We start from the raw sequence: 25,418 nt of genomic DNA on the forward strand, positions 1-25,418 counted from the left end.
AAAATGATAGCAAATCCAGTGACCAAACACAGCAAACTTCGCAAAACAGCTGCCTTTACAGCAAAGTGATAGATTCAAAATGGTGGCTTTGACGGCAGCCGATTTTGTATGTTTGTGAGCTGACTCAGCACAAGAGACACGATCAGCAAATCCCATTTACTGAAATGGAGCCAAGTAACAAGACCTGCTTTAGTAATGGTCGGGTTATACCGAGGGGAGTCCTGAGCATGTTATCCCCGCCTCCCGTCCAGATTGTGGTGACGGTGAAAATATCTCAATGACACAACACTGCAATGAGCACCAAACAACAAGGGAGCCTTTCCTTTGTGGCTGACAGGCCGATTCTAAATGGGGAAGCGGGGGAGGTGATTCCCCATTATGTGCAAAAACTGCGTCTTTTTTTCCCATCCCCTTTGCTACATTCGGTTACTTTAGAAAGTGCCAGACCAGGTTTTTGTAAAGCCGTTGTTTTCCTGCGCTCCGATTTTCTCAGCTCCCGTCCCGACGGCAGGGTTCAACAGACCCCACCCTCCTCCCTCCCCGCAACACGGCATTAATTTCCACAACCTCGCATACAAGCCTTGGACAAGATATTGTACTGTGGGGGGCAGCACAACCCCCAATCCAGTCCTCCCCCCCCCCCCCCACTCCCTCCCAACGTTTGCACTTTCCAGTGGGATAGTGATCATAAGCAGGAGATCATGGCTGATCTTTACCCCCCCCCACCCCGACTTCACTTCCTAACCTATAGCAGAAATGGAGGGCAATCTAACACCCGTACTGGTACCTTGACCCACAGCGGCCATTCAGCAGGAGCAGGGGATCAAAACTTGGGTCCTTCCTGGTCCATGTAGCTCAACTACTCACTGGGCAAAACTCACTGAGGCAGAACACAAAGGGGCAGCCAAGCCAGCTCACAGACAGTTAACACAACCAATGCTTTCTAAACACACGATGGGAGCTAGTCATATTTTATATTACAATGCTCACTCACATTCCCAATTTCACTCACTCTGCATGAAAGAAAAATCCATCGATAACTGAATGAAATAAACCCTAAATAAAAGCACTTTACAGGCGCGCTCCGCTCCACTTAATACGCGTGCAGCTCCGTGAAATTTTACAACATTTACAGTTTTCTTTTACACGTCAAATCAACTGACCCCCAGGAAAATTAGGAGAATCGTCAAGTCTTTTTGGCAGGTCAGTTCAGTCGCAAAGCAATCACAATTTGCCTTTTTGGGGCAGTTTTCCATTCAGTTCATCCTTTTGACAACACATTCTTTTCAGTGTAGTTTGCCCCATTCAGTCTCTCTCTCTACCCCACTCTGTTTGAATGAGCCAGTTCACCATTCGTCATCTTTCGCCGCGGAGGGGGACTGAACCACCTGTTGCTCTGGAGGCTCCACCACTCTCTTCTTATTAGCACAGCAGGGCTTGAAGAGATGCGGGTCAATTAGCACCTCTCCAAACCGACCCTTGTAGATGATTCCACAGCATACTTTTTGCCTGTAGAATAATAAGGGGAAATGGTTAATACAGCCAGCAAAAAGCCTGCCCCACACACTCATGCCTGGAATATCAGGATTACACACTTCCTACCCTCCCCCACGCACACACATGTAATCTCCTGAGAAAAAAACCAATAAAGGGGGGGGGGGGGAATTCTTCTGGAAAATAATTAACACAGTACTATGTTCCAAGGTGCTTCACAGGTACGTGGTCAGACAAAAAAATTGATACGAGACCAAAGAAGGATATTAGGACCTGTGACCAAAAGCTTGTTCAATGAGCTAGGCTTTAAGGAGCATCTTAAAGGAGGAGAGGTGGAGAGGTTTAGAGAGGGAATTTCAGAGCTTTAGGGCCTGGGCAGGGCTGCCAATAGTGAGGCGAAGATAGCGGGGGTGCACAAGAGGCCAGGATTGGAGGGAGCGTAGAGTTCCCAGAGGGTTGCAGGGCTGGAGGAGGTTTCAGAGATAGGGCGGGGGGAGGCCCATGAACACGGGGATAAGAATTTTAAATTCGAGGCGTTGGTGGACCAGGAGCCAATGTAGGTCAGTGAGCACAGGGGCGATGGGTGTACGGGATGGGTGCGAGTTAGGACACGGGCAGCCGAGTTTTGGATGAGCTCAAGTTTATGGAGGGTGGAAGATGGGAGGCCGGCAAGGAGAGCATTGGAGTAGTTGAGTCTGGAATTTAGAAAATCATGGATGAGGGTATCAGCAGAAGATGGATTGAGGCAAGGGCGGAGACGGGCAAAGCTACAGATGTTGAAGTAGGAGGTGATGGAGAAGTACAGGATCAGAAGCTCCGCTCAGTGATAAATAGGATGTCAAGGTTGCGAGCAGTCTGTCTCAGCCCGAGACAGTGGGGAGGGGGATGGAATCGGTTTCTAGGGAATGGAGTTTGTGGCAGGTACCATAGACAATAGGTTCAGTCTTCCCAATACTTAATTGGTGGAAATGTTGGCTCACCCAGGACTGCAGTGCTTCAAGAAAGAAGCCCCATCAACAGCTTCTCAAGGGCAACTAGGGATGGGCAATAAATGTCAGCGTTGTCAGCAGTGCCCATAATCCCAAGAATTAATTTACAAAAAAGGTGTGACTGCTTCCAACTAAGCCACACCGACACACCTTGGTAAAGTTGTGTAGTTGGGTTCTGGATTCAAAGCTTTGGTCAAATACCATGCTTCTTGCAATATCTTATTAGCACCAATCTTAAATCATAGGAAGTTTGGAGTTTCTTAAACAAATAAGGGTGCTATTAATACTTAACATATTTATTCACAAACACAAAGCCAGCTTTGAATTTTCAAAGATTCTGCTGCAGTTCCAAAGTAATCAGCTGTGGCTCAGTGGGTGGCACTCTTGCCTCTGATGTCAGAAGGTCGTGGGTTCAAGTCCCCCTCCAGAGGCTTGAGCACATAATCTAGGCTGAGGGAGTGCTGCATTGTTGGAGGTGCTAGCTTTCAGATGAGATGTTAAATTGAGGCCCCGTCTGCCCTCTCAGGTGGACATAAAAGGTCCCACGGCAATATTTTGAAGAGGAGCAGGGACGTTCTCCACAGTGTCCTGGCCAATATATATCCCTCAACCAACATCACTAAAAAACAGATTATTGGTCATTATCACATTGCCATGATAACACAACTTACAAGATGTTCCAAAGCGCTTTTCAGCCAATGAAGTGCTTAATGAAGCGTGGTCACTATTGTAATGTGAGAAAAGCGACAGGCAAGTAACGCACAGCAAGCTCCCACAAACAGCAATGTGATAACGACTAGGTAATCTGTTTTAGGTGTTGACTGGGGGATAAATGTTGGCCAGGACACCGGGTAGAACCACCCTGCTTTTCTTCAAAATAAGTGCCGAGGGATCTTTTATGTCCACCTGAGAGGGCAGACGGACTCTCGGTTCAACATCCATTTCAGAAAGCTTCCATTTCCGGCTCTAAACACAGCGTGTTCAATACAATTCCAACTGGCTGTGCGAGATAAGGTACGGATGGGAGCAGTGTAGAAAATGGACAGTAACGTTCTTGCTGTACCTTTTCCAGTATGTGAGGTCTAAGAAGGAGAAGACAGGCACCCTGTTGGATCCGGATGCCATCTCTGCATCGGATCCCTCATCTGAGTGGTTACTGTAGCAGGGGGACTGTGCGGGAGACATGCTGGAGGTGGTACTGTGCGCGTCAGAGTCTGCAGTCAAGCAAGAAAATCATTACAATTAGTAAATCGACAGTAGCTAAAATAGTGAGCATATTATAACGCTACAAATGCACCAAACACCAATCTGCTCCATTTACTTAAATGTATAAACTTGTAGATACATAGGGCCCAAGTTTCCACACGCGCCTAGAACGGCGCAGTCCCAACCTGGACGCCCGTTTTTCGCGCCACAAAGTGCGCCTAAAAAAATCCTCGGTATTCTCCACCTACTTGCAGGTCCTCTGGCTCTCGGCGCAGCCAGCACGAGCTGTGGGGGGGCGGAGCCAGGTCCCTGCGCTGAAAACAGTGCCGGGACCTCTGCACATGTGCGCTACAGTGGGCACGCAAGTGCAGTAGCTCCAGGCGCCGAACTGTGTGGGAGGGGCCCGAAGCACGCATCCCCTAGCCCTGGCTGAATGGCCTCACTGGGGCTGCGTGAATAAGGCTCCTCCCACGGCCAGCTCCTGCTCCCCCCCCCCGACCAGACCCGACACTCGCTCCTCGCTCCCTGCCCCCCCCCTGCCTCCGGACCAGACCCGACACCCGCTCCCCCCCCCGCCTCCGGACCAGACCCGACACCCGCCCCCCCCCCCCGCCTCCGGACCAGACCCGACACCCGCTCCCCCCCCCGGACCAGACCCGACACCCGCGCCCCCCCCCCCCCCCCCGCCGACTGACCCGCGCTCCTGTTCCCGCTCCCCGCCCCCCCGACTGGACCCGACCCGACCTGCGCTCCTGTTCCCGCTCCCCGCACCCCCGACTGGACCTAACTCGACCCGCGCTTCCACCCCCCGACCCGACCCCCCCCCCACTGGACCCGACCCGCGCTCCCCCCCCCACACTGCTGGACCCGACCCGACTCCCGCTCCCAGACTGGATCCGACTTGACCTCCCCCCCTCCCCATCTCACGCTCTCTCCCTCCCTCCCTCCCCCCCCCCCTCTCTCTCTCTCCCCTCCCCTCTCTCTCCCCTCCCCTCTCTCTCCCTCCCCTCTCTCTCTCCCCCCCCCGCTCTCTCTCCCCCCCCCGCTCTCTCTCTCTTCCCCCCCTCTCTCTCTCTCTTCCCCCCCCTCTCTCTCTCTCTTCCCCCCCCTCTCTCTCTCTCTCCCCCCCCCCTCTCTCTCTCTTCCCCCCCTCTCTCTCTCTCTTCCCCCCCCTCTCTCTCTCTCTTCCCCCCCCTCTCTCTCTCCCCCCCTCTCTCTCTCTCCCCCCCCCCCTCTCTCCCCCCCCTCTCTCTCTCTCTCTCTTCCCCCCCCTCTCTCTCTCTCTCTCTTCCCCCCCCTCTCTCTCTCTCTCTCCCCCCCCGCTCTCTCTCTCTTCCCCCCCTCTCTCTCTCTCTCTTCCCCCCCCTCTCTCTCTCTCTTCCCCCCCCTCTCTCTCTCTCTCTCTTCCCCCCCCCCCCTCTCTCTCTCTCTCTCTTCCCACCCCCCTCTCTCTCTCTCTCTCTCTCTCTTCCCACCCCCCTCTCTCTCTCTCTTCCCACCCCCCTCTCTCTCTCTTCCCACCCCCCTCTCTCCCCCCGACCCGAACCAACCCAACCCAACGCCACCTACCTGTAAATCTGGTGCTGGGGACGGGCCCTGCCCGAAGTCTCGGGCCGGCCCGTTCAGCCTTCGGTCCCGAAAGGCCTGCCTGAAGCACTTTCACACAGGTAGGAAGATGGTTTATTTAATCTTTTCTTTGCTTATAAATGTTTATTCAGGTTGGATTTATTTGTATAATATTTGTATAATTATAAATAAGGATGTATTGTAGAATTTAATGACTTCCCCCTCCCCCCCACCTCGTTCTGGACGCCTAATTTGTAACCTGCGCTGATTTTTTAATGTGTAGAACAGGTTTTTTCAGTTCTACAAAAATCTTCACTTGCTCCATTCTACTTTAGTTTGGAGTACATTTTCACTGTGGAAACTTTCAAATCAGGCGTCAGTGGCTGGACATGCCCCCTTTTGAAGAAAAAATTCTGTTCCAAAGTAGAACTGTTCTACCTGACTAGAACTGCAGAAAAAAAAATGTGGAGAATTGCGATTTCTAAGATAGTCCGTTCTCCACCAGTTGCTCCTAAAAATCAGGCGCAAATCATGTGGAAACTTGGGCCCATAGGAACACGTGTAGGCCATTCAGCCCCTTAAGCCTGTTCCGTTCGGCCATTTAGTTAGAACAGGGCTGGTGCATTTAAACTCCATTTAGCACCTTGGTTCTATAACCCTTAATACCCTTCCCTAACAAAAATCTACCAGTGGCCAAATCTTCTTCCATTTCCACACCCCGCCCCGCCCTCACCTCCTCCCTGTTTACTTTCATCTAACCTCCCCTCTCCCTCAATTCTTCTGTTTAATGTACAAGAAGCTTTCTTTCAAGAATGCAGTTATTGCGACAGACTGTACGGTGACTGAGTATTCGCCAAGGCCTAGATATCTTTCAGAACGCTCGGGGTTCTAGGCTGTTTTGACTGCGCTGTTCTTATTTAGTGTGCTGATACATGATAGGAAAAATTGTTTCATAGAATCATACAGCACAGGAGCCCATTCCAGATCATAACTTGCTGCGTAAGGAAAATTCTCCTCATCTCCCCCGATTCTTTGCCAATGACCTTAAATGTGTCTCCTCTGGTTACCAACTTTCCCACTAGTAAAAACAATTTCTCCCTTTTTACTCTATCAAAACCCGTCATAATTTTAAACTTCTTTATTAAATCTGCCCTTAATCTTCTCTGCTCTAAGGAGAACAATCCAAGCTTCTCAAGACTCTCCACTTAACTGAAGTCCCTCATCCCTGGTACCATTCTAGTAAATCTCCTCTGCACCCTCTCACAGGCCTTGACATCCGTCCTAAAGTCTGGTGTCCAGAATTGGACACAATTCCCAGCTGAGACCTAAGCACAGATTTATAAAGGTTTAGCATGACTTCCTTACTTTTGTACTCCATGCCTCTATTTATAAAGCCAAGATTTTCCACAGATTTTTGAAACCAGCTTTTCTGATACTCCTAACCAACAGACCTGTGCCCATCAGTGCTTCACTCACATCAGTGAAAACTGGACTGCAGACACGCCACAACTTTGGAACGACAGAATCTATGACTGGGCCACTGGGTGTTTTCACAGTACAAGTGGACACAGTACAAATTGAGCCGATGTTTTATTTCTAAATTGGCTGAGGTTTGGTCATTCAACTTGTAATTAGATTTGAAACTGATAACAACCTGAAAGGAAATTTCCTTCGAAGTTCACAGCTTGTGCTGTTGACAGTCACATTTATTGCCCATCCAAAGTTGCCCTGAGAAGGTGGGTTACATAAGAACATAAGAAATAGGAGCAGGAGTAGGCCATACGGCCCCTCGAGCCTGCTCTGCCACTTAAAACGATCATGGCTGATCCGATCATGGACTCAGCTCCACTTCCCTGCCCGCTCCCATAATCTCTTATTGGTTAAGAAACTGTCTATCTCTGTCTTAAATTTATTCAATGTCCCAGCTTACACAGCTATCTGAGGCAGCGAATTTCACAGATTTACAACCCTCAGAGAAGAAATTTCTCCTCATCTTAGTTTTAAATGGGCGGCCCCTTATTCTAAGATTATGTCCTCTAGTTCTAGTCTCCCCTATCAGTGGAAACATCCTCTCTGCATCCACCTTGTCAAGCCCCCTCATAATCTTATACGTTTCGATAAGATCACTTCTCATTCTTCTGAACTCCAATGAGTAGAGGCCCAATCTACTCAACCTCTCCTCATAAGTCAATGCCCTCATCTCCGGAATCAACTGTCTCCAAAGCAAGTATATCCTTTCGCAAATATGGAAACCAAAACTGTACAGTATTCTAGCTGTGGCCTCATCAATACCCTGTATACCTGTAGCAAGACTTCCCTGCTTTCTACTCCATCCCCTTTGCAATAAAGGCCAAGATTCGATTGGCCTTCCTGATCACTTGCTGTACCTGCATACTAATCTTTTGTGTTTCATGCACAAGTACCCCCAGGTCCCGCTGTGCTGCAGCACTTTGCAATTTTTCTCCATTTAAATAATAACTTACTCCTCGATTTTTTTCTGCCAAAGAGCATAACCTCACACTTTCCAACATTATACTCCATCTGCCAAATTTTTGCCCACTCACCAAGCCTGTCTATGTCCTTATTCAGGTTTTTTATGTCCTCCTCACACATTGATTTTCCTCCCATCTTTGTATCGTCAGCAAACTTGGCTACGTTACACTCAGTCCCTTCTTCCAAGTCGATAATATAGATTGTAAATAGTTGCGGTCCCAGCACTGGTCCCTGCGGCACCCCACTAGTTACTGATTGCCAACCAGAGAATGAACCATTTATCCCGGCTTTCTGTTTACTGTTAGTTAGCCAATCCTCTATCCATGCTAATATATGACCCCCAACCCCGTTTGACTCTTTCCTTTTAAGCACTGTAGCTCTTGTGGTGATGGCGCCCAGGAGAGGCGAGGGCGCAGGGGCAGCACGGGCCAGCCCACATTGCGATATGTGTGCGTGATAGGTCCGTGCAGCAGAGCTGGTCTCCAGTCGTCTTGGTTAATCCTTGTCACTGGACCATGACCTCGCTCTGTTAAGCCCGTGTGGTAGCTGGTGTGCAACAGCCACTCCACGTTAAAAAAATCCACGCACAGGCATCTTCCACCCTTCAACCTGTAGTTCAGGACCTGGAATATTAGGTCCTTCATTGAAACACCTGTGAACTCATCTCTTTTTGGCGTGGAAACAAGTCATCCTCGCTACAAGGGACCGCCTATGATGATGATGATAATGACTGAGCGACAGATCAGGATGGTGTGTGACTTGGAGGGGGACGGTGTTCCCACAACATTGCTATTGTTGCCCTTCTTGGTGATAAAGGTTCCAGAGGTGGGAGATGCTGTTGACGCAAGGTTGGTGAGATGCTGCAGTGCATCGTCTGTACAGCAGCTACAATGCATCGGTGCTGGATATGGAGTCCAGTGGCAAGGCCCCATGTCAAGTTGGCTGCTCTGTCTTGGAGGGTGTTGAATTTCTTGAGTGCATCATGCAGGCAACTGGTGAAATTCCATCGCACACCTGACGAGCCTTGTAGATGCTGGGGAGGTTTTGAGGGGGCAGGACGAGAACCATTTGTCGCTGAGCACCCAGCCTGTTCTTGTAGTCACGGTGTTGATACGGCTCGTCTAGGTCAGGTTCTGGCCAATAGTGACCCCTCACCCACCCCCCCCCTCCACCCCGGGGTTATCGATGGTGGGGGGTGGGGCGTGGGGCTTGGTAATGGTGCTGATGAAGGTCAGGGGGAGGTGGTTAGGCCTCTTCTCCTTGGAGATGATCATTACCTGGCATTTATGTGCCATGAATGGTAGTTGCCAATCCTCAGCTTAAGTCTGGATGGTATCCAGGTCCCAGAGTTGTGAATGAAGACTGCAAAATCATCAGTCAACTGCCCACTCCTGACTTTATGATGATGGGGAAAGCCACTGATGAAGCAACTGAAGATGGTTGGGCCAAGGACATGGCCCAAGGAACACCAGCAGTCGATGTCCTGGGCCCGAGATCATTTTCATCAGACGGAGGCAAGTGAAGGTATTGAATTATTTGCAGATATTTCAGCACATTGTGTACCACTGTCTGAAAACTGCATTTTCAGTAGGAGAAGGTCATCGAGCGAGCTGGAGAATGAAACAATATTGCAACACGCAGATACTTACTCTGACGTTTGAGCTCTTTCTGGATTTTGCTGATCTGACTGGCTTTTATTCTGCTCCCAGTGAGAGATTTTGCCTTTTTGGGCTTCAATGCTGTCTTCAAGCTTGGTCCTGCTCGAACGTCAACCACCTGCAAGACACAATAGGTCCACACAACGAGTTACTGCTGCCCGTGTCGCCGAGACCTCTACCCCAGCCAGCGCTGCGAAACCCGTTAAACTGACAGGAGGACAAACTGGTCGTTGTGTCTTTGCACTCTTCCCCTGGAGAGAATAGGATGAAGTAGTAGAAGGATTCACAAACTGATTAATAATCTGACAGGGTGGCATTGTTCTTCTTTCCGTATCTTCACACTCATCCCGTGAAAATTCCTGGTGGAAATGTTGAACATACATTTTAAAATTTTATTCACGGCCTATTCTTAATTCAACGCGGTGCATTTCAAATGATCTGCCAATTCAATATTTTTAAGCACTAAATCCCCACTGTATTATTATTTACGCTGCTCGAATCAGATTGCATTTTTCTTTAGCGCAAGGAATTACATTATATTATCAGTAGACTGGGGGAGAAAATCAGTCGTGCCTCAGTTTGGGGCGGTGTCCCGGGCAGAGTGGTACATTTTGCGCCGGCAAATGGTTTGCGTCTGCTGTCACAAAATTCATCAGCTGGGCCCGAAGTTTGGAGCGGGACGCGAAGGGAGGCGTTGCACAACTCTTTTAGGGCACTAAGCTGGTTGAGCAAGGGAAAATCCCGAGCTAAACAGCCAGCCTTGGAGCGCCCTAACATAGGCCTGGGGGACCTGAAAAAACCCACCAAAAACATTCCTGATACATAGCTCACGCCACCACACCATAAATCGCAAAAAACACATTTTTTTTGGACAATCACACTTGCCGGAGGTCGATATTATTTACCTCATTGTGGCCGCTGCAGCTTCGAATGCTAGCTTTCACAGGTGAAAAGGAGGTGGGGTAGCATTGTTGGTTAAAGAGGAGATTAATGCAATAGTTAGGAAAGACATTAGCTTGGATGATGTGGAATCTATATGGGTAGAGCTGCAGAACACCAAAGGGCAAAAAACGTTAGTAGGAGTTGTGTACAGACCTCCAAACAGTAATAGGGATGTTGGGGAGGGCATCAAACAGGAAATTAGGGGTGCATGCAATAAAGGTGTAGCAATTATAATGGGTGACTTTAATATGCACATAGATTGGGCTAGCCAAAATGGAAGCAATACGGTGGAGGAGGATTTCCTGGAGTGCATAAGGGATGGTTTTCTAGACCAATATGTTGAGGAACCAACTAGGGGGGAGGCCATCTTAGACTGGGTGTTGTGTAATGAGAGAGGATTAATTAGCAATCTCATTGTGCGAGGCCCCTTGGGGAAGAGTGACCATAATATGGTGGAATTCTGCATTAGGATGGAGAATGAAACAGTAAATTCAGAGACCATGGTCCAGAACTTAAAGAAGGGTAACTTTGAAGGTATGAGGCGTGAATTGGCTAGGATAGATTGGCGAATGATACTTAGGGGGTTGACTGTGGATGGGCAATGGCAGACATTTAGAGACCGCATGGATGAATTACAACAATTGTACATTCCTGTCTGGCGTAAAAATAAAAAAGGGAAGGTGGCTCAACCGTGGCTATCTAGGGAAATCAGGGATAGTATTAAAGCCAAGGAAGTGGCATACAAATTGGCCAGAAATAGCAGCGAACCTGGGGACTGGGAGAAATTTAGAACTCAGCAGAGGAGGACAAAGGGTTTGATTAGGGCAGGGAAAATGGAGTACGAGAAGAAGCTTGCAGGGAACATTAAGGCGGATTGCAAAAGTTTCTATAGGTATGTAAAGAGAAAAAGGTTAGTAAAGACAAACGTAGGTCCCCTGCAGTCAGAATCAGGGAAGTCATAACGGGGAACAAAGAAATGGCAGACCAACTGAACAAGTACTTTGGTTCGGTATTCACTAAGGAGGATACAAACAACCTTCCGGATATAAAAGGGGTCAGAGGGTCTAGTAAGGAGGGGGAACTGAGGGAAATCTTTATTAGTCGGGAAATTGTGTTGGGGAAATTGATGGGATTGAAGGCCGATAAATCCCCAGGGCCTGATGGACTGCATCCCAGAGTACTTAAGGAGGTGGCCTTGGAAATAGCGGATGCATTGACAGTCATTTTCCAACATTCCATTGACTCTGGATCAGTTCCTATGGAGTGGAGGGTAGCCAATGTAACCCCACTTTTTAAAAGAGGGAGAGAGAAAACAGGGAATTATAGACCGGTCAGTCTGACCTCAGTAGTGGGTAAAATGATGGAATCAATTATTAAGGATGTCATAGCAGTGCATCTGGAAAATGGTGACATGATAGGTCCAAGTCAGCATGGATTTGTGAAAGGGAAATCATGCTTGACAAATCTTCTGGAATTTTTTGAGGATGTTTCCAGTAAAGTGGACAAAGGAGAACCAGTTGATGTGGTATATTTGGACTTTCAGAAGGCTTTCGACAAGGTCCCACACAAGAGATTAATGTGCAAAGTTAAAGCACATGGGATTGGGGGTAGTGTGCTGACGTGGATTGAGAACTGGTTGTCAGTCAGGAAGCAAAGAGTAGGAGTAAACGGGTACTTTTCAGAATGGCAGGCAGTGACTAGTGGGGTGCCGCAAGGTTCTGTGCTGGGGCCCCAGCTGTTTACATTGTACATTAATGATTTAGACGAGGGGATTAAATGCAGTATCTCCAAATTTGCGGATGACACTAAGTTGGGTGGCAGTGTGAGCTGCGAGGAGGATGCTATTAGGCTGCAGAGTGACTTGGATAGGTTAGGTGAGTGGGCAAATGCATGGCAGATGAAGTATAATGTGGATAAATGTGAGGTTATCCACTTTGGTGGTAAAAACAGAGAGACAGACTATTATCTGAATGGTGCCAGATTAGGAAAAGGGAAGGTGCAACGAGACCTGGGTGTCATGGTACATCAGTCATTGAAGGTTAGCATGCAGGTACAGCAGGCGGTTAAGAAAGCAAATGGCATGTTGGCCTTCATAGTGAGGGGATTTGAATACAGGGGCAGGGAGGTGTTGCTACAGTTGTACAGGGCCTTGGTGAGGCCACACCTGGAGTATTGTGTACAGTTTTGGTCTCCTAACTTGAGGAAGGACATTCTTGCTATTGAGGGAGTGCAGCGAAGATTCACCAGACTGATTCCCGGGATGGCGGGACTGACCTATCAAGAAAGACTGGATCAACTGGGCTTGTATTCACTGGAGTTCAGAAGAATGAGAGGGGACCTCATAGAAACGTTTAAAATTCTGACGGGTTTAGACAGGTTAGATGCAGGAAGAATGTTCCCAATGTTGGGGAAGTCCAGAACCAGGGGTCACAGTCTGAGGATAAGGGGTAAGCCATTTAGGACCGAGATGAGGAGAAACTTCTTCACCCAGAGAGTGGTGAACCTGTGGAATTCTCTACCACAGAAAGTAGTTGAGGCCAATTCACTAAATATATTCAAAAGGGAGTTAGATGAAGTCCTTACTACTCGGGGGATCAAGGGTTATGGCGAGAAAGCAGGAAGGGGGTACTGAAGTTGCATGTTCAGCCATGAACTCATTGAATGGCGGTGCAGGCTAGAAGGGCTGAATGGCCTGCTCCTGCACCTATTTTCTATGTTTCTATGTTTCCCACCAGGGGGTGCTACGGGTCGGGCGGGAACCAAAAATCGAGCCTGTGTCGCAACCAGGGATATTGCACACCGGCTTGCCACTTCCGGACGGTAATGCTCGATACCAGCACCGAATGTCCCGGCAGGGCGCTGGAAACATGCCACCCAGGCGCAAGTGCTTTCCATCACCATTCCAGGGTGGCAAAAGACCAATAATCCAGCCCCATAGATGTGTGTGTGTGTACTCACAGACATCCGATTGCACACACAGACACATAATGTGCACGCCCACTTTATACAGTTCTAATCTCTTCAGCTGCCATTGGGACAGTGTGAAAATTAAGATGGCAGTACGTCTGTTATGCGACAGTACTAAGTCCCCCACTCGGCCCGCTCACTGTACTTACATGATTCCAGTTCTTTTTGGAACCCACAGGGAGTTTCTTCCACCGTTTCACCAGCAACACACAGGCGTTGCAGATCTCTCCCGAACGGGCTTCGTTCAACCTTCGAGAGACAAAAACACCACGAGAGAATAATGAGCCATCAATCTGACCTGACCAGAGCGTGTCCGCAAAAAGATTACGATTTTTTTTGAGGGGGGGTGGTTCCCCCCTCCTTACCCAAAGCAGCTCTGAAAGTCTTTCTCGTAGCGCTTGCTGTCAGTGAATCGTGAACTCGATGATTTGGCCCTGCAGATACAGCAGCCATCCAAACTGCGGTACATCTTAGGCTTGTGGAAGCCGAACATCTTCTGGCCAACTCAAAACCAAAACACACCACCTGCAAACGGAAAGGTTTAGCCATTTACACTCGAAACATACAAACTGGCCGATGCCAGGAAAAGTGACTTCCGATTAAACCATCACCAGCCTGGATGAGCACTCGTGTCTCATGTAAATTCGGACATCTTCACAGAGCTAAACTGCAGCATGACAGACCCGCAGAACTACTTCACAGGCTGCGTATGTTAGTAAGGGAGAAACTGGGCTTTCGTGTTATTATGATGTGACTAAGACCCAAAGCGAGTCATTGGACAGTTAACTGCCTGCCCCTGGCTCACCATAAAGGCTTGCATTTTTAAAGCGCCTTTCACGACTTCAGTACGTTATCTCATTGTTGTATGTAGGAGCTTGCTGTGTGCAAATTGGCTCCCGCGTGTTACAACCACGTTTCCTACATTACAACAGTGACTACTCTCCAATAGTAATTAAATTGGCTGAAAAGTGCTTTGGGACGTTCTGAGGTTGTGAAAATTCAACTTTCAATGTAAAAGCTTCAAAATAGGTGGCACTAGGAAGCAAGGTTTAAATAGCCCCCTCCCTACTGAGGTTCCTGCTTATTGCTGGGATGACACACCAGACCAGACCAGCAAGGTCATGGGAGTACCATCAGTTCCTACATAACACAATACCTTGATATGGGCACTGTTTCTTAGTCATCGCTGGCCACTTATTGCCCATCCTTAGTTGCCCTGAGAAGGTAGTGATAGGCCTTCTCCTTGTATGTTGTGTGGCTTGCTAGGCCACTTCATTTAAGAGTCAAGCACGCTGGTGTGGAACGGGAGGCACATGTAAGTCAGACAGGGTAAGGGCAGTGTAATGTATGCACCTGTGAGGATGCTCACAGGTTGTTGAGTTGGGAGTGGCTTAGCCAGTCACGTGATGTTCAACAAGACTTAATAAAACCCCAGCCAGTTGGGTTCAGGGGATCCACGATGAGGCAGGTAGTTGTGAGCGTGGTGGATGAACTAGTAATGTGAGTGTGATTGTTAAACCTTTGCTAATAAACCAACTGGTTCTTAATAGCAATGCGTTGCTATGAATCTTTAAGCAAAGAACCCATGAAGCAAATACATTACAGGTGGAAGGTTTCCTTTTTTAAAAAAAAACGAATCCGTCAGTTCCGTGGTCACTTTACTGATACCTTTTTAATTCTCCACCGAACAGCACTGTGGGACCACCTTCACCACACGGACTGCAGCAATTCAAGAATAAGGCCCATCACTGCCTTCTCAGAGCAACTAACGATGGGCAATAAATAGCGACCTGGCCAACAATGGCCACATCCATTTATACAAAACCCTGGTCAGACCACACCTGAGCACTGTGAGCCGTTCTGGGCACTACACCTTCAGAGGGATATATTGGCCTTGGAGGGAATGCAGCGTAGGTTTACTAGAATGATACCTGGACTCCAAGAGTTAAATTACGAGGAGAGATTACACAAATTAGGGTTGTATTCCCTGGAATTTAGAAGGTTAAAGGGTGATTTGATCAAAGTTTTCAGGATACTAAGGGGAACAGATAGGGTAGATAGAGAGAAACTATTTCTGCTGGTTGGGTATTCGAGGACTAGGGAGCATAGTCTAAAAATTAGAGCCAGACCTTTCAGGAATGAAATTAGGAAACACTTCGACACACAAAGGGTGGTAGAAGTTTGGAATTCTCTTCCGCAAATGGCAACTGATGCTAGATCAATTGATCATTTTAAATCGGAGCTTCATAGCTTTCTGTTAACCAAAGGTATTAAGGGATATAGGCCAAAGGTGGGTCTATGGAGTTAGGTCGCAGATCAGCAATGATCTCACTGAATGGCAGAACAGGCTGGAGGGGCTGAATGATTTGCTCCTATTCCTGTGTTCCTAACAGTGAAACAGGTCACTATAATATTCAGTTAACCATCCTAGGGCTGTACAGTTCAAAGTGCTATGTCCTAACACAACAAGGAAGGGCAGAGTCTATAATCGTACTCTTCACCATTCAAGTGACTATATTATGGTACAATACTGAAATCTCACTGTACAGAAATGGGTTTAATTCATGTCATCACATTTTGCCAAAATCTTATTGGCGACAGTCTGTGAATGATGCGCAATGGGCCATTTAAAAAAAAACTTTCGTTCATTTCAATCAATTTGAGGACAGCTGACACCAGAATCTGAGCCAAATTACCCTGGAACTACATAATGTGTTTGAACAGTGTACTGCAGGCACTGACACCAAAACAGTAACTCGAATACTACCTCAAAACACACACACACACACACAAAATCGTGTGCACATGCACACATACAGGTGCACAGACACACACACACACACACAGCTTTAAAGCCAATGAAATACTTTTGAAGTGTAGTAACTGTTGTAATGCAGAAAACACAGTAGCCAATTTGCGCACAGCAAGCTTCCACAAAAATAAATGAAATAAATGGGCAGATAATCTGTTTCAGTGGTGTTGATTGTGGGATAAATGTTGGCCAGACACTAGGGAGAACTCCCCTGCTCTTCTGTGAAATAGTGCCATAGGATCTCGGGAATGGTAGCATAGCGGATATGTTACTGGGCTAGTAATCCAGAGGCCTGGACTCATAATCCAATGTGGTTAATTCAATAAATTTGGAATTAAAAAGCTAGTGGTGACCATGAAACTACCAGATTGTCAGAAAAACCCAACTGACTCATTAATTTCCTTAAGGGAAGGAAATCTGCTGTCTTTACCCGGTCTGGCCTATATGTGACTCCAGACTCACAGCAATGTGGTTGACTCTTAACTGCCCTCTGAAATGGCCTAGCAAGCCACTCAGTCGTACCAAACCACTACGACCAAGTCACTGTGGGAGTAACATCACCACACGGACTGCAGCGGTTCAAGAAGGCGGCTCACCACCACCTTCTCAAGGGCGATTAGGGATGGACAATAAATGCCGGCCTTGCCAGCAAAGCCCACATCCCAAGAACGAATACATTTTAATCTTAATGGGAGATTTAATCACTTTCCTTCGCTGTACATGTTGGAATCTGAAACCTGCAAAGGCCAAACATTTTGTGAACATGGGTGATTAAGTGTTACTTGACTGCTGTCTACCGCAGTGGCCAGAGCAGCAGTGCCTCCTCATAGGGTAATATGTGTTTTCCCTGCTCCAATATGCAAGCAGGAGGCTGGGAAAGTGGTTTCAAAACGCACTATATATTCCGAAGAATCGCCTGATGTGAAAATGTTCCAGTTTCCAAACATTTGCCCGATTTCTGCACTTTGCATTATTTAACCTTGCCATCTGTTGCAAGTCGTGGTTCAGTGGTAACACTCTCCTCTGAGTCAGAAGGTTATGGGTTCAAGCCTAACTCCAGAGACTTGGACACAAAATCGAGACTCCCTCAACACAGCGCAGTACTGAGGGAGTGCTGCACTGTCGAAGGTGCCGTCTTTCGGATGAGACGTCCCACAGTGTCTGCTCTCTTAGGTGTGTGTAAAAGACTTCATGGAACTACTTCCAAGAAGAACAGGGGAGTTCTCCTCGGTATCCTGGCCGATATCTAGCTGAATGAAAATCACTATAAATCAGATCATCTGGTCATTACATAGAATCTACTGCATAGAAACAAGCCATCCAGCCCAACCCAACATTTAGGCTCAACTCGAGCCTCCTCCCATCCTTCCTCATCTAACTCTATCGGCATAACCCTCTATTCCCTTCTCCCACATATACTTGTCTAGCCTCCCTTTATACGCATCTATACTATTTGCTTCAACTACTTCCTGTGGTAGTGAGTTCCACATTCTCAACACTCTCTGGGTAAACAATTTTCTTCTGAATTCCCTATTTGATTTCTTGGTGACTGTCTTATATTGATGGCCTCCAATTTTGCTCTGCCTCATTCTCTGGGTAAAATTGATCTTTTCTCCACCGATGTTAAGCTGACTGGTCTATAGTTCCCTGGATATGTTATATCTTCCTTTGCAAATATAAATATAATGTTAGCTATATGCCAGTCCTCTGGTACTATACCTTGTTCTAACGAATTATTAAATGTGTGCAATGATGCCTCTGCTATCTCTTCCCTAGATTCTTTTAAAATGCGCGGATGCAATCCGCCCGGACCAAGGGTTTTATTCTCTTTGAATTTCATTAGTTTACTTAATATTTCTCCTCTTTTTATTTTAAATGCGGTTTTATCATTTTTAATATCATCTTCCGATGTCATGTCGACCTGATCGATCTCGCTAGTAAATACTAAAGCAAAATAATTATTTGTAATATTTCTGCCGTCTCTCTATCGCTGCCTGTGATTTGATCCTGTCCATCCCGGCCCTATTTCCATCCCGACTTTCCTTTTTTATTTATGTGCCTGAGGAATACTGTACTATTTTCATTTTTATGTTCCTTGATAATGTAATGTCATAGTTCCTCTTTGCCTTCCTAATTGTTTTCATGATTTCTCTCCTAATCTCTTCGTATTCTCACTTGTCATGGCTGCCACATTCCCTACATTACAACAGTGATTACACTTCAAAAGCACCATTCGCTGTAAAGCAAGTTGGGACATCCTGAGGTCGTGAAAGGCACTTTCTTCCATAATCTAACTCTTGCTTTCTGGTTCTGTCCTTATGTCCTGATGGTGCTGACTGTCTTAATCTCCAAAATATGACCTACAGGCCACACACGGCCCTGAGCTCAAGTTACCGTTATATACTTATTTCCAGGTTTGCCCTGTTTGAATTTGCTAGTCCTAAAGATTTATTAAGAGCTGGTTTTAGCACCGTTAACTTAATTGTTGATACATCTTAAATCTATTAGTGTCAGCCACCCGAGATAGAGGAAAGTTAATCAGAATATGTATTTAAACTTTACATGTTCTTTCCCTGCTGTCCGTGTACTTAATGTATACCTCTTTCCTTACCCTCAATTGTTCCCTTATTAGTGTTTAGCTTGTTCTTGCTTTTTAGCGTAATATATTTTTCTGGATTCTGTTGAACACCGTTTTAAATGTTTGCCGTTGCTGTTCTACATAATTGTTTGTCAATATTGTTGTCCATTTTAATGTTCTCAAGTTCTAGTCTCAGCCCCTCAAAATCATCTTTTCTCCAATCTATTACTCTGATTTTTGTCATACTTATGTCCTTCTCAATTGTTACTTTAAACCGTATGTATTATGGACACTATTGCCTCGATGTTCTCCTACTTTTACTTCTCTTATCTGCTCTGGTTCATTCCCCATTACTAGATCCAATAGCGAATCCTCCCTTGTTGGACGTCTTACACACTGGGTTAGAAAGGAGTCCTGTACACATTGTAGGAACTCCATCCCCTTTACTAACTGCTTCTGGCCAATTAATTTCAGGGTGGTTGAAATTCCCCCATGATTATTATTTTTACTTATTTCCCTAATTTGGTCAAATATTTCTTCCTCCACTTCCCTTCCACTATTAGGTGGTCTGTAAACTCTTAATGGAATTGATCCTTTATTATCTTTTTATCTCCATCCACATGGATTCTATTTCTGTTTTACTGATTGCTACGTCTCTTTTTGCTACAGCGGTTATCTCTAATAAGCACAGCTACTCCGCCTCCCCTTTATGTCCTGTAATGTTTAATTCCTAGTCCTGATTTTTCTGTAGTGACTATCTCATTGCTGTCAATGGGAGCTTGCTGTGCGCAACTGTCTGTCGCATTCCCTACATTACAACAGTGATTACACTTCAAAAGCACTGCATTCGCTGTAAAGCACTTTGGGACGTCCTGAGGTCATGAAAGGCACTTTCTTCCATAATCTAACTCTTGCTTTCAGGTTCTGTCCTTATGTCCTGATGGTGCTGACTGCCTTAAAGTCTCCAAAATATGACCCACAGGCCCCGAATCTCAGTTATTGTTATATACTTATTTCCAGGTTTGGCCTGTTTGAATTTGCTGGTTCTGAAGGTTTATTAAGAGCTGGTTTTAGTGCTGTTACTTCACTGGTTGATATACCTTAAATCTATTAGTGTCAGCCAGCTGAGATAGAGGAAAGTTAATCAGAATATGTATTTAAACTTTACATGTTCTTTCTTTATCTATCCCAAAGATCTGGTGTCAGAGAATGCGGCCTGGGGGAGGATTTGATTGCAACAGGAGTTCCTACAAATTCTTGAATATCAATCTTCACTCCAACAGCTTCAAAACAGAAGACACTGAGGAGAAGGTGGTCAAGTGTCTCCGCTCCTATTGCTCTGAAGGTAGGCTCTTGCTGGGGTATGGATCTGCATGTAAGCAGTTCTGGTCTCCATGCTAATAAAAAGGATATGGAAGCACTGAAGAAAGTGCAGGAGGATTGAGCAGGTTGGAAGAGAGAAGACTCCAGAGCAGACCTGTTAAAGGTCTTTAAAATTCCGAAGGGGTTTGATATGGGGGCGTGGAGAAATTGGTTCCACTTGTCGAAGGGTCCAGAACAAGGAGGCGTAAATATAAGATAGTTGCTAACAGATCAAATAAAGAATTTAGGAGGAATTTCTTTACAGAGAGTTGCAAGAATATGGAACTCACTGCCATGTGGAGTGGTTGAAACAGAAAATATTTAAACAGAGGCTTGGTGCATGCATGGCTGATACTAATAGATTTAAGATATATCAACCAGTGAGGCAACAGAAGGGAACAGTGCAATAAGGGGGCAGGGTGGGGAGAGGTTTGTGTGGAGTATAAATACCGGCATAGACCAGTTGAGCCAAATGGCCTGTTTCTGTGCTGCAGATTCTATGCAATTCCATGTGCTGATAGCCTCACTCAAAAAGCCCCTCTTCATCAGTGAACCTGGACATTAAGTGCTTTTAGGCCAATGTTATCGCTAGGCTTAGCATTGATAGCAACATAGGAATTGCCAGACGACGAAAGACCAAGGTCCATCTAGTTCGCCTTTTACCATTCTGATAGTCCCATGATGCCATGAGAATGGAGTTGTTGATGATTCATTGTAATCAATCTCTATCAATTAGTGTACAACTGACCAGACATGAGACAAGAGAAACCACTAGTAGTGGAGAGCTTTGGGAACCAAAGTCACCTGATACCAATGCAGCACAGAGAACAGTAATCAGAATCAATACACTTCAGTGCTTTGTGTAATCTCAATTATCCCTAATGCTACCTGCGCCCCAGGCATTATGATCTCTCCAGACACAACACTTTTGGGGGAGACAAAATAAACATTAAATCAAGTGCCCCCTAATCTGGGGAACACTCCAGCCACTTTTCAACTGTCCTTTTTTTTGTGTTTTTTTTAAATTACTTTTTTTGTGATTTTTTTTGGGGCAATAAAATCATAACGTTTACAAGTGCCCCCTATAAAAGGGGAGGGGGACACTAAAAATCCGGCAATTAAACAAATTATACTTAAAAAAAAATCTAATTCAAATTTGGTTGCCGGGGGTGATAATGCACTCCAGTCCCTCCGGCGCCCACCTCTTGCGGAAGGCCGCGAGCGTACCGGTGGACACCGCGTGCTCCATCTATAGGGACACCCTGGCCCGGATGTAAGCACAGAAGAGAGGCAGGCAGGCAGTCAGGCTGAACGACCCCCTCGACCACCCGCTGCCTGGACCGGCTGATGGCCCCCTTGGCCATGCCCAGGAGCAGCCCTACGAGGAGGCCCTCGGACCTACCCGCTCCCCTCCGCAGAGGGTGCCCAAAGATCAGGACTCTCCAGACACAAGCCAGCTTTGGACTTGCACTGCTGAATGTGTTTTGCAGTTTGAGTGGACATAGTATGGAAATTTTAAATGCCCATATCATGACACTTTACTGAAGTCCGCATCATAACATGCAAGTCAACAACATGCATTTTCATCGTACCTTTAACATAGTAAAATGCCCCAAGGCGCTTCACAGGAGCATAATCAGAAAGAAAATCGATACCGACCCAAACAAGGAGAGTTTAGGACAGGTGACCCGCAGCTTTGTCTAACCTTGCCACTGGACCAAGACCTAGCTCTGTCAAGCCCGTGTGGTGGCTCGTGTGCAACGGCCACCCCACATTAAAAAAATGCACCCACAGGCATCTTCCACCCTTTAGGATGTAGTTCGGGTCTGTCATTGAAACACCTGTGAACTCGTCCTTTATTTGGCGTGGAAGCAAGTCACCCTCGCTTCGAGAGACCGTCTATGATGAAGATGGTGAAAGGAGAGAGGCAGACAGGCTTGGGATGGGAATTTCAGAGTCCAGGGTCTAGGTGGCTGAAGGCACGGCCGCCAACGAAGGGGCGAAAGATGTGGGAGATGCACAAGGAGCCAGAGTTCTCGAGAGGGTTGGAGGAGGTTACCGAAACCATGAGGGAATTGAACACGAGGATGAGAACTTTAAAATCGAGGCATTGGTAGACTGCGAGCCAATGTAGGTCAGCAATCATACAGCACAGGAGGCCATTCGGGCCATGGCAGCTCTTTGAATGAGCTATCCCATCAGACCCACTCTTTCCCCACAGCCATGCAAAATTGTCCTTTTCAAGTATCTATCCAATTCTCTTCTAAAAGTTACCAATGAATCTGTTTCCACCCCCCTTTCAGGCAGTGCGTTCCAGATCACAACAACTCGCTGTGCAAAACAATTTCTCCTCGTCTCCTCTCTGGTTCTTTTGCCAATTACCTTAAATCCCTACCCTGTGGTTACTGACACACCCACCAGTGGAAACTGTTTCTTATTTACTCTTTCAAAATCTTTTGATTTTTAATTTTGAACAGTCCCCAGTCTTTTGGGCTATTCTTAAAACATTTTGAAGGATGCGCTCGGGTGTCAGACACTCAGCTGCCAAAACAAAATGGGTTGCTTAAAAAAAACCTCCACAGAAAATGAAGGAAGCATTCTGCAGGTCTGGAGGGGCAGGGTTAATGTTTCAGGTCGATGGCCTTTCGCCTATTTATCGAGGACGAAAATACTAACGTTGTCGAATCATTTAACACCCACAAATACTGAACTCAAACTCGACTCCTACGTTTTACAAAAACAGGAGAAGCCTTTCATTTAAACGCAACCTGCATGACAAATACTCCCCATGCTTCCCTGAGGATCCTGTCCATTTCAGTTGCGTATTTCAGGAGCTGAAAGGAAATGGACTTTCCCTGGCTGAAACTGGCCAGATTTCGGTGCAGCCTCCTCAGCGATACAACACACGCTACATAGTATCGTCCCTCGCTCCCGAAATATGTGCGTGTAGGCTTCTTTTAAAAGACACGCCAGAATCCTCTATTAAACCATGTCCTGCTCCGTGCAATATTGCAATCGGTGCCTCAGACGTGTCTGGGAGGTGGGTCGAGTTGACTCGCACGCTGGTTGTTGGCTGTTTGGTGTGTTGTGCTGTGCTTTTTGTCTTTAATTGCACAAACAAGCCTTTTCTTCTGATCCTCTACTGTACACGCTGCGACCCCTAAAACATGGCCCACCCGAAACCCAACACTTTATTGTTTTAATTTTAAAAAAGGACATTTATCAACAATTCCCGGCAGTAGCACCGTTTCACCGGAAATCACAAAACACAAACAGCGGATCAACAAAATGAAAAGTAAATCGCCTCTACTCCACTTCCTAACACGGAAAATATATCTATATATTGTTTTTTATTTTGAAAGAATTAGCAATGACAATGCAGGGACGATTTAACACAGCAAACAATGTCACCTGTAACTAAAACGCGTTGCTATAAGGCTAAATATTTCCTAATTGATTGCATTAGAAGAAAAAAAATCTCAACGCACGAGTCGACGCGAAAATAAATGGAAAGCGGGGAATCTCTGGGTGGGTAGACGTAGCGAGCCGCTCCATGTGTGATGGGCTGGCTGGGAGAGCATCCACACGCTGCTCTTTGTTTTCAGTGTCGGCGTGCTCGCTGTCTACGTGCAACATCACCTCCCCACACTGGGAGACATCTCCCCAACAAAAACAGCAGACAGCATCGAGCAGCTTTCCTCCTGGCCCATTCTCCCACCTCTGCACTTCAATCTCACACCGCCACTGCACCTTCTCCATCTCTCCCCCCCCCAAAAAAAAAATTAAGTCTAGGAATAAAATAAAACGGCCTGTGGAGTTGCTTGGATGAAGTTCGTATGACGCCATCATCTCACAAAAAAATATGAATCGAGGACTTCCCAAAGGGGAAGGGCAGGAGGGAGTGAGGTTTTAAAAAAAAGCCTTGAAAGTTCTTAAAATTGCAACAAGCAACAAACAAAAAAAATTCTTGACCCCCATGAGCATGATTTAATGAAGCCAGGAAGCAGAGACTGGTGTCGCAGAGACGGATCACCCAGCAGTGGTGTGTGGATGTGTGCACGCTGCACAGACTGCAGCAGGGGAGGTTGCAAAGAAATGGGGGAAAATCCTTTTGCAAGTTAGCAGCTAAGTTGTAAATGGACAAACTTTTCCTCTCTTTGTGTGGAGGGGGGAGCGGCGGAGCGATGGAACGTGGTGTCAGATCGGACGCGTGTGACAACCGGGAAAATCCGGGAAAGGTTCGATATTCGAACGCGGTGCGCGCCCACGTTCCAATCTCGGCTCATTGTTGCAAGCAACAAGATCAGAAAAAGTTTACAGCATAATGTGCAAATATATATATATGTACACACGCACGTTGCCAGCCGAATATAAGCAGATTGGACACAGATTGTTCATCATACGATCGTGCAAATATGTTACAAGAAGAAAATGCACTCACCAGCCTCAGCGTCAACTTCACTTTCTTTTTACAACCTCGTTGTTGATGTAGGTAACGCCGCTGCTTTGCTTTTTTTTGGGTAAGGGGGAGGCGGGCTGGTGTGAGTTACGTTCCGCGCAGGCGTCTTTGCACGTCTTTGAAATCTCTTGAATCAAACTCATTTGCATCAGGACGATGATGTCAGTTTCAAGGCCAAATAAGGGAAGAGAGGAACGCGGGAAATGCGACCACCCCCACCACCAGCATCACGTCACAGGATGTTTGGACTGTACATGGAAAGAGGAAGGAGTGACTGTGGGCTTACAACTCGGCTTCAGTCGCAGTTCGTGTACGGAACTTGCAGAATTCCAGCAAACAGATGCTAAACTGGGAGCTGCTTGTCTGAAAAAAAAAGTGTGCACAGCTCACCATCAGAGTCTATATGCGTCAGTGTGGGGAGTACAATACAGTAGAGGAATCCCCACTCACATCCACAACAACAAATGCATTGGGCAGGGGTAAAAGAAGGAAGGGGGTCAACATAATGTGTAATCCACAGCACATAATTGTGAATTCTCTGCCCCAGAGGGCTGTGGATGCTGAGTCTCTGAATATATTCAAGGCTGAGATAGATTTTTGCACTCTCGGGGAATCCAGGGATACGGAGATCGGACGGTGAATTGGAGTTGAGGTTGATGATCAGCCGTGATCTTATTGAATGGTGGAGCAGGCTCAAGGGGCCGTAGGGCCTACTCCTGCTCCTATTTGTTATGTTCTTATAAAGCCAGGAAATTGTGGGTGCAATGGGTTGTCAGCTGATCCAGCCACTCAGGCATTTGATGAATTTGAGTTACAATGTTTTATTTCCCTTGGTAGCCGGAATCTTCCTTCAGACAATGGGAGGGGAAGTTTGACAATTTGAAAATTCATT

The 25,418-nt window shown here is 46.6% G+C and overlaps 1 protein-coding gene across 1 annotated transcript; it reads right to left on the reverse strand.

The window, feature by feature from the left end:
- Positions 1-723: 723 nt before the first annotated feature.
- On the reverse strand, positions 724-24,619 carry LOC139280882 (SIN3-HDAC complex-associated factor-like). The gene is made up of 6 exons (XM_070900667.1): positions 24,509-24,619; positions 13,681-13,840; positions 13,465-13,564; positions 9,398-9,524; positions 3,547-3,697; positions 724-1,509 (listed from the first exon to the last, which is right to left on the reverse strand). Exons 2-6 carry the CDS (start codon positions 13,806-13,808, stop codon positions 1,347-1,349), a joined length of 669 nt encoding a protein of 222 aa, XP_070756768.1. The 5' UTR covers positions 13,809-13,840; positions 24,509-24,619; the 3' UTR covers positions 724-1,346.
- Positions 24,620-25,418: the final 799 nt, after the last annotated feature.

The sequence above is a fragment of the Pristiophorus japonicus genome, chromosome 15, assembly GCF_044704955.1.
Source record: "Pristiophorus japonicus isolate sPriJap1 chromosome 15, sPriJap1.hap1, whole genome shotgun sequence".
Taxonomy (NCBI): Eukaryota; Metazoa; Chordata; class Chondrichthyes; family Pristiophoridae; genus Pristiophorus; species Pristiophorus japonicus.

Bases quoted from the DNA above. Each gene is read 5' to 3' on its own strand.
- LOC139280882 (XM_070900667.1), bottom strand. From the start codon at position 13,808: ATGTTCGGCTTCCACAAGCCTAAGATGTACCGCAGTTTGGATGGCTGC. The intron at 9,525-13,464 runs GTAAGTACAGTG...TGTGTCTTGCAG, and splicing joins CCAAAAAGAACTGGAATCAT to GTGGTTGACGTTCGAGCAGG. The intron at 1,510-3,546 runs GTACAGCAAGAA...ATTATTCTACAG, and splicing joins GACCTCACATACTGGAAAAG to GCAAAAAGTATGCTGTGGAA.